We start from the raw sequence: 13,706 nt of genomic DNA, 5'->3' as shown, positions 1-13,706 counted from the left end.
CAATATGTCTGCCATAATGAGCAAGAATTGCTTGTGCATTAGAAACTCTTAACGTGGTAGTTGCAATTGCAGAAAAACATTTTCCAATATTTTCTAATTATCTGCCCTTCTTGCCAGGAGGAGCAGTGCTGCACATCATTGGTGCGCAAAATCGTTTTGGCGATGCTTGGATGATGACAGAATTCGCTTGAGGATGTCCAATAAGGCAAACTGGAGTATTGTCTGTAGCTTTATTTTTTGTCCAATCTAGGTATAACAGCTGCAAATATAGCCAGCTTTCTCATAGTTTTCAGGCCTTTTAGAAGAGATGGTCTATAATAAGGATTGATCTCACAGATTTTGGTGATCGTTCCTTAAATTTGTACAGGAAATAATCCATCTCCATGATTATCAAATCATCTTGAACAGGTAAAGGTGCAGGATCCAGAAATCTAGAATAATATTCAGCCATCATTAACTGTAAATATTTCACTAGACTTAACACAGTCTGAAATGTGGCTTGTTCTGAGGCTTTCGAGTGGTTCCACCTAGTGCCAGTTCTTGGAACGTCTAGCAAGGAACTCTTGTTGAAGATTCCCCTGCATAAAAATATTGCGATTGCACTTCATCATAGCTGTCTTTATCCAGATCCTAATATTTAACATGTAATTCTGCAGAATATTTAAGGAGGGTTTGGAGAAATTTTACTCAGTGAGGTCTTTTCTGGAATTAACTCAAAAGAGTGTTCACAGACTAAGGAATAGGTAGTACCTTATTCTGATATCAGCAAAATAGTTTGTTTCTTTGTCTTTTTGGTGAATGTAGCTTCACTCAAGCGGTCCTGAGGAGAGGTCGGTATAGGCGCATAGAGAGCGCCCACCTTTGATGCAAGTCTGACTATAAGGGGACGCTCCCTCTCCAGGATACCAGAGGCCACTAGCCTCTGCTGTTAGGGTCCTCCCCAGGTATTCCCTTGGCAAAGGTAGGCCCCCCCTTCCCATTTAATTGTTATTATTTATGCAGCGCTCACTAAGCATATGTAACAGGGATCCAACGCCCTGATGAAGGCCCAGAGACCTTCCAGAGCTCATTTTCAAGGGCAGAAACATGCCGGCTACTTCCTTTAGATAGGTGACCTTGTGAGTCATTGCTCTCGCATTGGTTTCCCAGTCTTCTTTTTAATCACACCACACAGAACCCTCTATTAAAATTCACATGGGTATCTGAGTAGGTGTTTTTATTTCCTAGTATAGCTGGATCCCTTTTTCCAGAACAAGCATTAATTTACGCACTCCCTCCTGTTCCTTTAATAGTGAGATTGAGTCCGCCCAGGTGGCACTGTCCTACCTGGGTGGGGCTAGGTGGTCATATGATGAAGCATGACACTATATAGTGTGTGAGACCACCTAGTCCGTAAAGGAAATTCCCCCTTTAGACCACACATCACACCACAGTTCACCCACACTTCGCCTCTAGTTGAGGGTCACGAGTGGTCCAGTGTTACAATTGATACACCACCGACCCACCATCGTTACAAGAACCCCGTACTCTCAGTTGTGATTTTGTAACTTAGTCGTCAATAGTTATTTCATCATTGGCGGTATCACTGATATTTGAATCGTAGACGATGGAATCATTGTTGAGGAAAAGGTTGCATTGCTGCTGATGGTGTTTTCATCATTGATGATGATGTCGTCAGAAGCTTTGTAGATGGTGGTATAACCGACAGTCTGAGATATGGCAATGCAGTAGTTGTCAACATATTGGTGGCGGATGTTGTCAACAACATATTCTTCGTAGTAGAGGCCAATATCACTTGAGTACTTTTATGCTTAGTTGACAACTGCAATACTGTTGACGATGATGCTGCAAACAGCTCTGATGATAATAGTCTTGTCACTGAACTCTTACTGACTGAGCCAGACCTTATCTTTGGTATTGGAGGCTAAGATGCTGGCTTTTTTCTTGGCTTGCCAATGGCTTTAAGGCCCACATACATAGACCCGTTTCCTTCCCATTTCCACTCAACTTTTTTAGGAGCTTCTTTTGAGATAGATGGTTGGGATTCTGTTGTTCTGTCCTGTATTTCTTTAGAATGAACCTGGAGAGCTTTAAGTATCTTCATCAGAAGACAGAGCCCTCTTAGCTTCAACTTTTAGGAGCCACATTAGTAGTCTTCCTTCTCTTTCTTTTGTTGAAAAGGTTCCACATACTTTGCACTCTTTTGCCTTATGACTAGGATATAGGTAGCAAATACAATCCTAAGGATGATCACAGTGCAGTCCTTTCTTGTCCACACCACAAGGAAGAAAGAATTTATTAGAAGAACCAGATCTTTTTACTTAAAAAATTGAATTCTAAGATGGAGAAAGTCCTTCCAAAATAATTATACTGAAATAGTCACTTATCTGACTGAAGAGATGAGGAGAGCTCAGAGGACTCTATTGACACATGGCATGCAGTAGAACTCTGAGAAAAGGTATCCTGTCAAGGTGTGGTCATCAAGCAGATTGTCTCTAACTGGCTGAAGTTTGGTTCTTTTCTAATTATATGAGAAACATTCTGTTTATAGATTATATTCTGTTTTAGCCATTACAGTGCATTAATATTTAACTGCTCTTAGAGATTACTGTGGGACTCCCAGTTCAACAACGGGGATGATTCAAGCATGGAATCTATGAAAGATCCAGTTGTGGAGAACAGGAGTTGATCAGAAAGTTGACTGAGGATATAGATGGAATTAGGCATATAAGAGGAAAGAGTGAGAATACATATCATTTTGCATCAAGTATTTATTAAGTAGACCAGTTTTGATAAATCCAAATGAAGATTTTATTTTAAATCTAGTTTTATGTTTGTATCTTTATTAACCATAATATCACTCTTTCATCTCTAAATGTACCCCTTATAGGTGATTAAAGAATACAGAGAGATTGACGTCGCTGTTTATATAGCTGGGTGCAATGGTAAGTTTTTGTGTCTTGTATACATGCCCACTAAACTGGTTTGATTTTTTTTTTTTTTTCTACTGTAAAAAGGATTACTTTAGGCTCACGTCACCACTTTTGCTTGTCTTTCCTAAGCATATAAAATAAGGACCAAGTTCTGTGGTAATAATAAAATAAAAGGAGCATTTGTGGCACAGTTTAGTCAAGGCGTGCTCTCGTCCAAGTAGATATTGATGCTATTTCCAGTAGACATTATATCACTCCTGTGCCACATTTCGGGCCATCTTGTGTATTTTGTGATCCTCTGTGTAGATGTCTGGCCCACAAACATAGGCACACATTTCACCCTCTCTTTGTACAATATCCATAGCTAAAGGGAGATGGTGGAGAGCAGAAATACCGCAGTATATTAACATTGTCATCAAAGAGCACTCTGTATTGCTATTATAGGATGGTAGGTAGTCGAGTTAGAGCCAAGATTAGCATTTTTAGAAAATGTCTAAATAAAGTTGCCTTGGGATTCATCGTGGAGTTGAATTTGATAAGTTAGTCAATATTTGATCTCCAATGAAGCTTAGCATCTTCTGAATTGTTATTGCTTTTATTCTCGGAATAAGTGTTGGGCCAGTCTCAGAGCTGCTTTTAGTTCCAAAAGCCAAACATATGCTCAAAACACACACCTCCCCCAACCCTGATGAAGTGTGTTTTCACTATTGTAACATCTTACACACTTTGATACTGAGGTTTCTGAACTATTTCACTACAGTGGCGCTGCAAATAAGGGGCCCATGTCTGGCCACTACCCTAGCCACTTAGGGCGCACAAGGCAATACCACAAAATAAAATGATGGACGGAGTATTGAAACTTTTCAAACACTCCCCCCGTCACATATCTGGGTTTAATCCTTCATTATTTTTCCATGGGGAACAGGGTGTAGACTGATTTGCATACGGTTGGGTTCAAACTGGGGTGGCATGGTGAGCAAAAGAACAATGGATTAAACACAGATCTGTGACTGTGGGTGAGTTTTTGAAAAATTTCAACACTCTGTCCATTTTTTTTGTGTTGCTAAAGTTGCCCTTATTAAGAAGGGTATGCCCAGACGTGGGTCCCTTGCTCTCTGTGCCACTTGATTCAAGCTAGCTTGGCTGATGAAGGGTGATACCCTGAAACCAGTCCCAGGATGCTAGTTTCTGGTCCAGGGAGGACTTGGCCTGGCAGTTCAGGCTGGACTGTTCCCATGGGGAACAGGGTCAAGACTGATTTGCATACGGCTGGGTACAAACTGGGGTGGCATGTTGAGCAAAAGAACGATGAATTAAACACAGATCTGTGACTGGGGGTGAGTGTTTGAAAAGTTTCAACACTCCCTCCATAATCCTTTTGTGTTGCTAAAGGTGACCTACAACAGGTCACAGTAAAATAAGGGAAGGGGCGGAAACAGACTCCTTTTTAAAGTCCCATTGTTTGCCTAGAAAGATACCCAAAAGACCAGAGGTAAAAGACTCTGCAGATGAACCAGCACTGACTATAGATGAGGGAATGCTGTTTAACAACAGTAGTCCCTCTTTGTCCTATTTTGGATTTTTAGTGTGATGGAACGGACATGAAAAGAACCCGGCATGGTGAATATTGAGCATCCTTTTAGTGAAATATTGCAAGTTTTCTTTATTTTGCCGGAGTGAAGGAGGCTAAGAGTCCAATTTGGCTTTTATTATATAGGAGCTCTTTTGGAGAGCTCCTATCGTAACTGCTTTCCTACTTTCAAACAAAAAGGCAACAATCATTATTTTATATTATTTAAAAAAATGGAATGCTCATCTTATTGTTCATGGCCCTCTATAATGAGTTCAGCTTTGTAATACCATTTTGTGTTCTCCCTTTTGCTCAGATCAGAATGTTTGTTGCTAAGCAACCTGTGTGATCGTAAAATAGAGACCAATTTACCCTTACCAAAGTATTGAACACCTAACTGTTTTCTTCCCCAGGTCTAATCGTTGAGGACCTTAACAGACTCAGTTTTTTTGAAAACTCGATCAAGAAGGACATAATATTCCACAGTGTTCATGATGCCGTACTTACCTGCCAACTTAAAGAGACTGCTGCTATGGAGGAGCCAACTCATAGTTCAGAGAGCCGGGCTCGAACACTGATGGACAGCGAGAGCGCAATACGCTTTGTGAACTAAAGCTCTGAGGGAGATTTCAATGTGCTGTTGAAATATAGTAGAGCTGTGGCACTTTAAAGGAGATCGGAAAAGAGCTAACACAGTGTAATTTGTATAGAAAGAAAGCTGAATGATAAGTATCTAGACTTAATTCTGACTCCTCTTTTAAAATGTTCTGTGCCCACTAGCACCTTGGGTGTCACTTTCTTCGGCAGTGCAAGTCTGTGAGCCTCCAGAACACATAGTAGGAAGAGCAACCATGGTCTAAACGGAAAGGCTTAGAAGTGCCTGATCCATACACTGGAAGTACCGCGTTTATTTCCTCAGCCTATCTTGGTGGTTGGTTGTAACCATTATGCTGCAGAGTGGGTCTACTACAATGCAGGCCCTGTTCAAAACCTCATTGTGAAATGTCTGTTATTGACTAGTCAGTACCTGGTATTGCAACCTGACACACGCCTACTCCAGCCTACAGATGTATCACAAGTCAAGTCAGCTATGTCAAACTGAAATTCTCGGCACAGGAGCACAAAACCCTTATTGCCACAAAGTGGGGCTCTAATTTTTTTCTGTATGCTTATTTCAGCAGTATATAGGAACTTCATGTAGTCTTTCTTCCCTGCTCACTATGTTATGCACTGTGTTTTCTAATTAGGTAACGGTCAACCTTCACAAGAGAGACCCAGCAAGTATTCATAAATACAGTCTAGTCCTCATTATTGAGGGGGTGCGTGATATGTACACCCTGTTTACAAACTAGGATTTATAATGGTAATGTCGTGGCACCTTTTTTATTTCAGGCTCATAAATAAACAATGAGCTTTGTAATATCAATCTTGGAAGTAAAACATCTTGCATGAAAGCCTGATTTGGAAAGCAGTAGATTTTGCCTAAATGTATTCAGTGTATGTGACCTGTTTCAATGAATTGGCGAGGATGAAAGTGGGGTTATGCAGATGGTAGCAAAATGTCACTTGTAGTGCCTCACGAGTTAACGCAAATATAACGGGTACTCTTACGCCAAGCTCTTCACAATATTGAACTTGTAGATTCTTACTGTACAGTGTGACTGGACTATAAATCGTGTGTTCCAGTTTTAGGATTTGTATCCTGGTGGCATTCAATTCATTCTCTGTTGCCTTCTTTGTCCTACCTCCACTTCTGCATGTGGTTTTTGCCTTTGTTTTACTTTATTCCATTACCTCACTGCCTGGTCCGGGACACCTTCAAGGACTCTGGGATATGTGTGAGTCTGCTATTCCCTCAGGCGTGCATTTTGCATTCATCCCCTTCAGCAACCCTATATTCAACCTGTTCCTGCAGTTTCACAACTAGAGAGTTGCCCAGGTCTTTTAATATTTTGTTTACCCCCTCTGCTTTATTGTACATGTATATTTCTAGCATACTTTCCCTAGCTCTATGCTCTCTTTTAATCGGTGTCCAAAAGCCCCTCATTCGAAGATGGGACATCAACCTCTGTGTATGCAAACTACCTCTTCGGACTTCTGTTGGAACTGTTTGCCCTGATCTATTCCACTGCCAGTTTTTTTAGTGCCAAAGCTAGCTTTGAGTAAGCTATTGGTGGTGGACTAAATGTATCACCACTCTTGTTTCCTATGTACTTTTTGACTGAGGCCCCAGTACTGTATTTCACATCCTTGAAGACTATATAACCTTCCATCAATATACTGAAGTCCTCCATGCACCATCTTGAAAGCTTCAGTATGTGGGGACATGCATATGCATCAAAAAGTGCATTATATTGCCTCTCTCAGAGATACTACAGGTCATCGAAGAAGCTTTATTCCAGCTATGCAGGATGAACAGATTCAGCACAGTGGTTTCAGATCGCCCTCTGACTGATGACTTCATCCATCCATGGATTGGCAAAAAAAAGACCATATTCTACTCTTATTAGTTCAGAAAGGGGACTGGCTACAAGGAGTTGCTATTCCAGCTAGCCCTTCCTACAGAGGTTGATGGTATACTGGGGACCCGAGACGAGCATTAGCTTTCTGCCTTTACAGGTTCTGTATGAATGGAATTGTTTCTTCCATGATTTCTTTTTAGACTTGCAGCTTCAGATTAGCTGACTACCGATATGCTGGATTTCAAGGTTTCTCTTCTACTACAGATGTTCTGGGACACCCATGCCTTTTCCTCCTTCCTGAGCCATCCTCTTAGCGAGTAGCAAAATACATTGTTTTGGGAATGTGACCTTCACTAGTACACCACCTGCGTTACTGTTCATCTTGCAGGATTTCAAAACAGGGATGTATATGAACAAATCCACCTACATTGTGCCCCACAAGAATAGAAGGTTGAACTTAGTTTCAGGTAAAATTCAACATGTTGTGTCTTCGTCAAATTGACTTTTTCTTATGAGACAATTTTATTTAGTATTTGCAATATGCATCTTAGTCAGGATTTCTGACTCCCATCAATTGCTTGGAATTTCTACATATAGTTGCCTCACTTCCTTCATAAGTATCTGTAATGTCACCCAGAAATTCAGTTGCAGTTGGGAATATGGAAGCCTTAGGATAGTCTCAGCTTGGACACACGGATTCATCCCTTACTTTTCCTGCCCTTGATGAGGCAAGTGTTTCTCGATGGTAAAGGCGACTAAGAAAAGCTCAATAGGTTCACATCACGCCAATATGTGCCCCAGACGTTATTATTGGACCTTGAAAAAGAAACTCCGTCTTCCCACTTTCCCTGTTGATGCCTTGCCATGGTGGCTGTATCAATGTAAAATGAGATACTTCATTATTCATTTATTTATTTGACAGCTGTGGGTGCTACAGGTATACTCCAGAGTTACCTTTCTCTTCCCTGACCCATTTCCCAGGTGACATGTCGATGGTGTCATTCTTGCTATCCCAGTCAGATTCACAGACACTGTTTTAGCATTAGGGTTGTTGAGTCTTTCACTGTATGGAACACATTTTTCTTCAGTTGTGGCTCAGACAACGAATACTGGATGGTCTCCTTGGTAATTGCTTTAATTTATCAGCAGTGATCAGGGATGATGGTGCTGTTGCTCTGCAAAACGTTGATCAACCTTCCTTTATATTCTCATTGTGCAATCATTGCTTGGTCAAAAGGTCAAGGATTTCTCCTGGAGGTGCTACAGGTTTGAGTCCCTGTACAGTATGACTCAATCATACACTGTAAGAATCAATGTCCAGCCAGCAATATTCCTTAAGAAGCATACTCCTCTATGCACAGTCAGATCGGAAAAGGTGTGTCAGTTAAAATCGTCAGCAAAACCTTCCAAAATCTCTAGCTCTGTAAGAACGAAAATGTAATGCCAAATGTTTTTAACGCTTAGAGGCAAGCAATCAGTAAGATAGCTGTTAATATCCGATGGTTCGATGTTATTCTGTCGGTAAATTGCTAAGCTAGCTCAGTGCACAGTAGCTCACCTCAGTGGTCTGAAAGCTCCCTACGCTGTCAAGGGTAACCACAGTTTTGGCTCCCACACTCTCTAAGTCCAGATGTATCTTGGCTCTGGCCGTCAATGCCAGATCCCCACACACCAGACTAAGGGAAACTCAACGGAGTTCTGTCAGAGGACATACCCTCCCTGTTCATGGTTGGGGCACACGTTGGATGGATCCCGTATCTACCAGAGTTAATGGATCTGTTGTGGAAAAAGATAACAAAAATGTGAAAACGTTCACCAAAAAAAAGGGGAAATCCAGAATTATGCAATCATGTGACAGAATGTTACTAGTGACTGCACAAACATGGACTTACGTGTATGTGTACATATGTCATATAACCATAGCCAAGTGTTGGATTTGTTTGGGCACTCACACGGGGAATGTGTGTGATAAAGCCCCAAAATTACTTTTTCTTTCATCTTTTTAAATACACTACTGAGTTCTAGCACAAACCTAAGGCTATGGTTCTCATGTTTTGCACACAGCGAAATAAAAACAAGGGAATAGTGCACCCCTCAGTGCGCGTATCTTACAAATCAACGGTGCATCAGCAAACAGATGGGTGATAGGTTGTGAAAAAAGTGGCGGAGTGCTTTTCACATGCCAGTGAAGATCCATATTCTCAGTGGTAGACCTCACTATGTGCACTTGCTTGGCTGCCTTATTCATAACATCAGATATAATCCAATCAACTAAGTTGTAGCGAATCACACAAAGGTAGGTTTGTATTACCTCTTAGCATGTGAATTCAACACCATTACGGTACATGCTGCAAAAAAAGTTATTTGCAAAGTTCAGTACCTCGAGGTTATATTTGTACTTCCAGGACATTAGCCTGTTTACTATTGTTTGCAATAAACCTCCAAAGCAGTTTAGAGTATAGACAAGCTTTTTCCATTAAGTCTGGCTCGTTGAAGCTACATTGAGCCACATTACAGCCATGAGTGATCCAGACATCACTTCCGAACAAAAAGCAGCAACGTTCGGAATGCTGTTTCAAATCACGAGGTGCTGTGATAACTGTGGACATCCTCTGTGCGAGCATATTGTACCACCATACACCACAGGGCTTGAATCTGTTTCCAGAATGTGTCTCTAAGTAACTTTTATTGAACTTAAGAGCAACCATGGCAGAAACACTTTCGACTGTAATTCTGGTCTGTAAATTTGGTGTTGAATTGCAGACAGCATTGTCAGCAGGCTGTACAATAACTCTGATTTATCATAATTCATGAGAAATTACCTTCATTTACTTATAAAAAAGCAGTACATTTTTGAAATTCTGAAATTCACATAATTCGCAGTTTCGTGTTCAGTTCTGTGAACATGAAGAAGCCAACACAAGATGTCTCTAAAGTTTACATCCAGGAAATGCGTTAATGAAAATTAGTTATCTTAAAGATTATACTTTTGTAAGTTTTATCAAAATATAGTATTGTTTTGAATATTTTAATGTACCTTATTTGTCTACATTATATATTTTTCTAGATATCTATTTTCATGTATAGAAATTATATTGCCTTGATAGGTCAGTCATAATGATGCTGAATTTGCTTTCGTCCGTTTAAGTATTGCTCTATGTGTTACAGATTTTTAAATTTCCAAATAAAACATTTTAATATCAATGTGTAGTCCTCTTTACTTTGCAATAGTTAGCTCAATAGCACACTACAGTTAGAGCTTTGGGGAAATTATGTACTAAAATTGAACCTCATAACTGCAAGAAAAAAACATGTAATAGAAATATGATAAAGGTGGTATTCCCATGTGTTCTGGGTCCTACATTCCAGCAGAAAAGCAAATACTTAATGTTAAGATCTCTTTGCAATGCACAAAGGGCGTGTTGACTTTGCTTTTCAGTAGCTTTTACTTTAAATCCCTACTAGACCTACCCAAACATGCATATCACGCACCATACTTGCACTTGGGACCTTAAAGTAGATAATACTCTGAACCCTAAAGATGCCCTATACAAACCATGTAGACTAGAAGGTGCATCTTCCTACAACCCCGCTCTCTCCTACATCACTCCCATGCTTATCAAAGATTGCATCAGATATCTCATCCTCCACAGAGGCATTAGACTTCAGCTACTCCCTAATTTCCTGTTGGAATGTCCCCAAGTCCTGACCGCCTTCCTTTGTTCTTCCCCCAGCATGATAAGACTGGAGTCAGCAAGAGCTCGGTGAGACGAGACTGAGGACACATTATACATTCTGGATTTAATAAAAATGTATTACTTAACTTCCTGGCCAATATTTCACTATGGATGAGGATGAGATGCTACACAGGGGGCAGCTGATTGTCCTCATCCTTGTTAAACTAAACTCTTACCATTTTCAATATTTTCTCAGTGAACAGATTTCTTTAGGCGAGTCTTCTTCTGATTGTCACCTTGATTCGCCATTGGGAACGCTGTGAGAACGCCACCTGTCTGGTAGCGCTGTGCGGGAGCCATTTGTATTCTTCTTTTCCATAACCAGGATCGCCTTCAGCTCTGACATGGCGGGAGTACTTAGCAATGATTTATTCTGACCAACTGGCTCACTCTGCTTCCATTGTCAGTGGTGCTTCTGAAACTTTGAAAACAAAAGTATTAACTCTACATACATGGTTATGAACAGGGTAACACAATTGCCTTCCAAGTTAACCCCGTCAAAAAGCAGGACAAAGTTAATTATCCTACTTGTCTTGTTGGTTTGGATGGTGTTTTCTTTAAGATGTACGCTGATTAGTGCTCTGCTTATACTTTAATTGATAAGAAAACCTTCAAAGAGAAATTTGAAGCGAAAGACTACGGGCCTGATTACAAGTGTGGCTGTGGTCGGACTGCCACACTCACGGTGGCTATTGGACCGCCGCGGTTGTGGCAGTCCGACCGCCACATTAAAAAGGTTGGGTCAGCCCTGCCAACCTACTGCCTTCTCCGCCATGATCTTCGATCCCGATGGGCTGAAGATGGTGGAGGTTGGAATCAGCCAGGGTGGCGCTGAAGTCAGCGCTGCCCTGGTGATATGGCCTGGTTCCTTGCCAGCCTTGTCAGCCTTGTCATGACGGGTTTACCACCATGACAAGGCTGGCGGAGAACTGGTGCAGGGGGCCACAGGAGGGCCCCTGCACTGCGCATGCACTTGGCATGGGCAGGGCAGTGGTGCAGACAGTGAGCACTGCGAGGGTGCTGGTACCCCCTGTGGGTGGCAACATTTCTGCCTGCTTGTTTACAAGCCGGCTACAATGCTTCCTCCACTTTCCCGGTGGGCTGATGGGAGTAAACTTTGGTTTCCACCTGTCATCCCAGCTGGAAAGTCGTAATGGGCCTGGGAGGGAGGTAGTCAGTATGGCAGCAGGCTCCCCGTTGGAAGTTTTGCAGACAGGTCATCCTGTCTGCTGAACTCGTAATCAGGCCTTATGTCTTAGACCCTCAGAGCATAAACCTGAACTCAACTAGTGTTTGTTAAAAATGCAAATATCTTTTAAGTGCAGAAATATGCTAGGTAACACGTTAATAACCAAAGAGGGCAACAATCTACTAGGAAGGAAACATCAGGATGAAGTAGAAATTAAACTGGATTCGAACAATGATGAATAGGTCTTAACAGTGGACAGATCAGTTACGGGTATGAGTGTATGTGATTAAATTTAAGTATTTTCTGAAACATTAGGTTTACTTAAGGAGTCTGTTTATAAAAAATATACTTAAACATATTGCCACTCTTACTATCCATAAACCATGCCCTATACACCTCATGAAAATCACCTTAAAAAGAATTGGGCAAATTAGAAAAACAACACATAAGAGTAAAGGCAGACTGCTCCAAATGGTTATTGTCTATAGTAATTGCCACAAAGAAGAATTCTGAGTAAACTTGTATATGTGTTAATTTAAGGGATTTAAATCTAAATATTTGGGTTGACAGGCACCCATTATCAAGGATTAATGAAATGTTAAGTACCATAAATGATGCTGATGTTTTTATTGTACTAGATCTCTGTTCAGTGTACCATCAAGTTGTGCTATATCATGAACCCAAGTCCCTTACCTTCATTACCACACGATTTAGAACTTACAGGTATTATAGAATGCAATTTGGTCTAGCCACCGCTGCCATGGTTTTCCAAAGAGTGAGGCAACATTACTCAGAGATAATAGTAAAGTCATGTGCTTCCAAGATGTCATATTGATATATGGCAGTTCAGAAGACAATCATAACAATTCCTTGAGAGAAGTACTCATCAAACTAAAAACATGCATGCTTTACCATAAAAATAGAAAAATGTAAAATAGGTGTTACTTCAGTTGATTATCTTGGACACACAATATGCTGTGAAGCGGTTAAGTCCAAAATCGAATTGACTCAGTAAACAATGCCCTGCCTCCTACCAACAAAGAGGAAATAAGGTCCATTTTAGGTTTAGCAGAGTATATATCCAAGTAAGTCAAAGGTTTTTCTGATCTTGTTCATCCATTAAGAAAACTACACTAGAAATGCAAGCCTGGTAAATGGAATGAGGTACATATCAAAATCAAATAATCTATAGCCAATGCCCCCAACATCATTACACTTGAAGTGAAACCTAAAACCATTTTAAAGACTGGTGCCAGTAATAAAGGCCTCAGATCAATGTTATCTCAGTGCGCGGATGGACAGAAAACATTGTTGGTTTTGCCTCTAGAACACCCAAGCGAGTTGAGATAAATTGTTAGACAGTTGAAAAGGAAGCACCTGCCTGTTTGAGACATTAATCATTTTAAATTCTATCTTTGAAGGTTTACCATCAATGACAACTTATGAATGAAACCTCAAATTGGAGCAGTAGTAGCCGGATCCTTATATATGCTATGACATATCAGCAATAGCTACATTTCTAACACCTGAGGCCCTCACTGAGGTTGTCACTTCTCTGGTGAGTTCCAACTCTCTATATGCTGGCATTCCTAACTGCCTCATGAACAGGCTACAATTGGTCCAGAATCAGGCAACCCAACTTGTATATAAACTTCTTAATTGGTGCCACATCACCCCCCGGTGAGAAATCTTCACTGGTTACCAGTGGCTCAAAGAACAAGACAGGCTGCCTCATTTATAAAGCTATCAACAACAAAGGTCCAGCCTTTATTTCCTCCTCAATTCTGAAATACACTTTTAACCACGCTTTATGCT

General features: G+C 40.8%; 1 protein-coding gene across 1 annotated transcript in view; it reads left to right on the top strand.

Annotated features, from left to right (window-relative positions):
• The window catches only part of SLC26A5 (solute carrier family 26 member 5), a 365,888-nt gene extending 355,719 nt beyond the window's left edge, over positions 1–10,169 (top strand). The window contains exons 18-19 of the mRNA XM_069229639.1: positions 2,891–2,945; positions 4,917–10,169. Coding sequence (XP_069085740.1) covers positions 2,891–2,945; positions 4,917–5,116 — 255 coding nt within the window. The 3' untranslated portion in view covers positions 5,117–10,169. The remainder of the gene's footprint in view (positions 1–2,890; positions 2,946–4,916) is intronic.
• The last annotated feature ends 3,537 nt before the right edge of the window (positions 10,170–13,706 follow it).

This window comes from Pleurodeles waltl, chromosome 4_1 (genome assembly GCF_031143425.1).
Source record: "Pleurodeles waltl isolate 20211129_DDA chromosome 4_1, aPleWal1.hap1.20221129, whole genome shotgun sequence".
NCBI lineage: Eukaryota > Metazoa > Chordata > Amphibia > Caudata > Salamandridae > Pleurodeles > Pleurodeles waltl.
The sequence above is the reverse complement of the archived record's forward strand: the minus strand, read 5'-3'. Positions and strand labels throughout refer to the sequence as shown.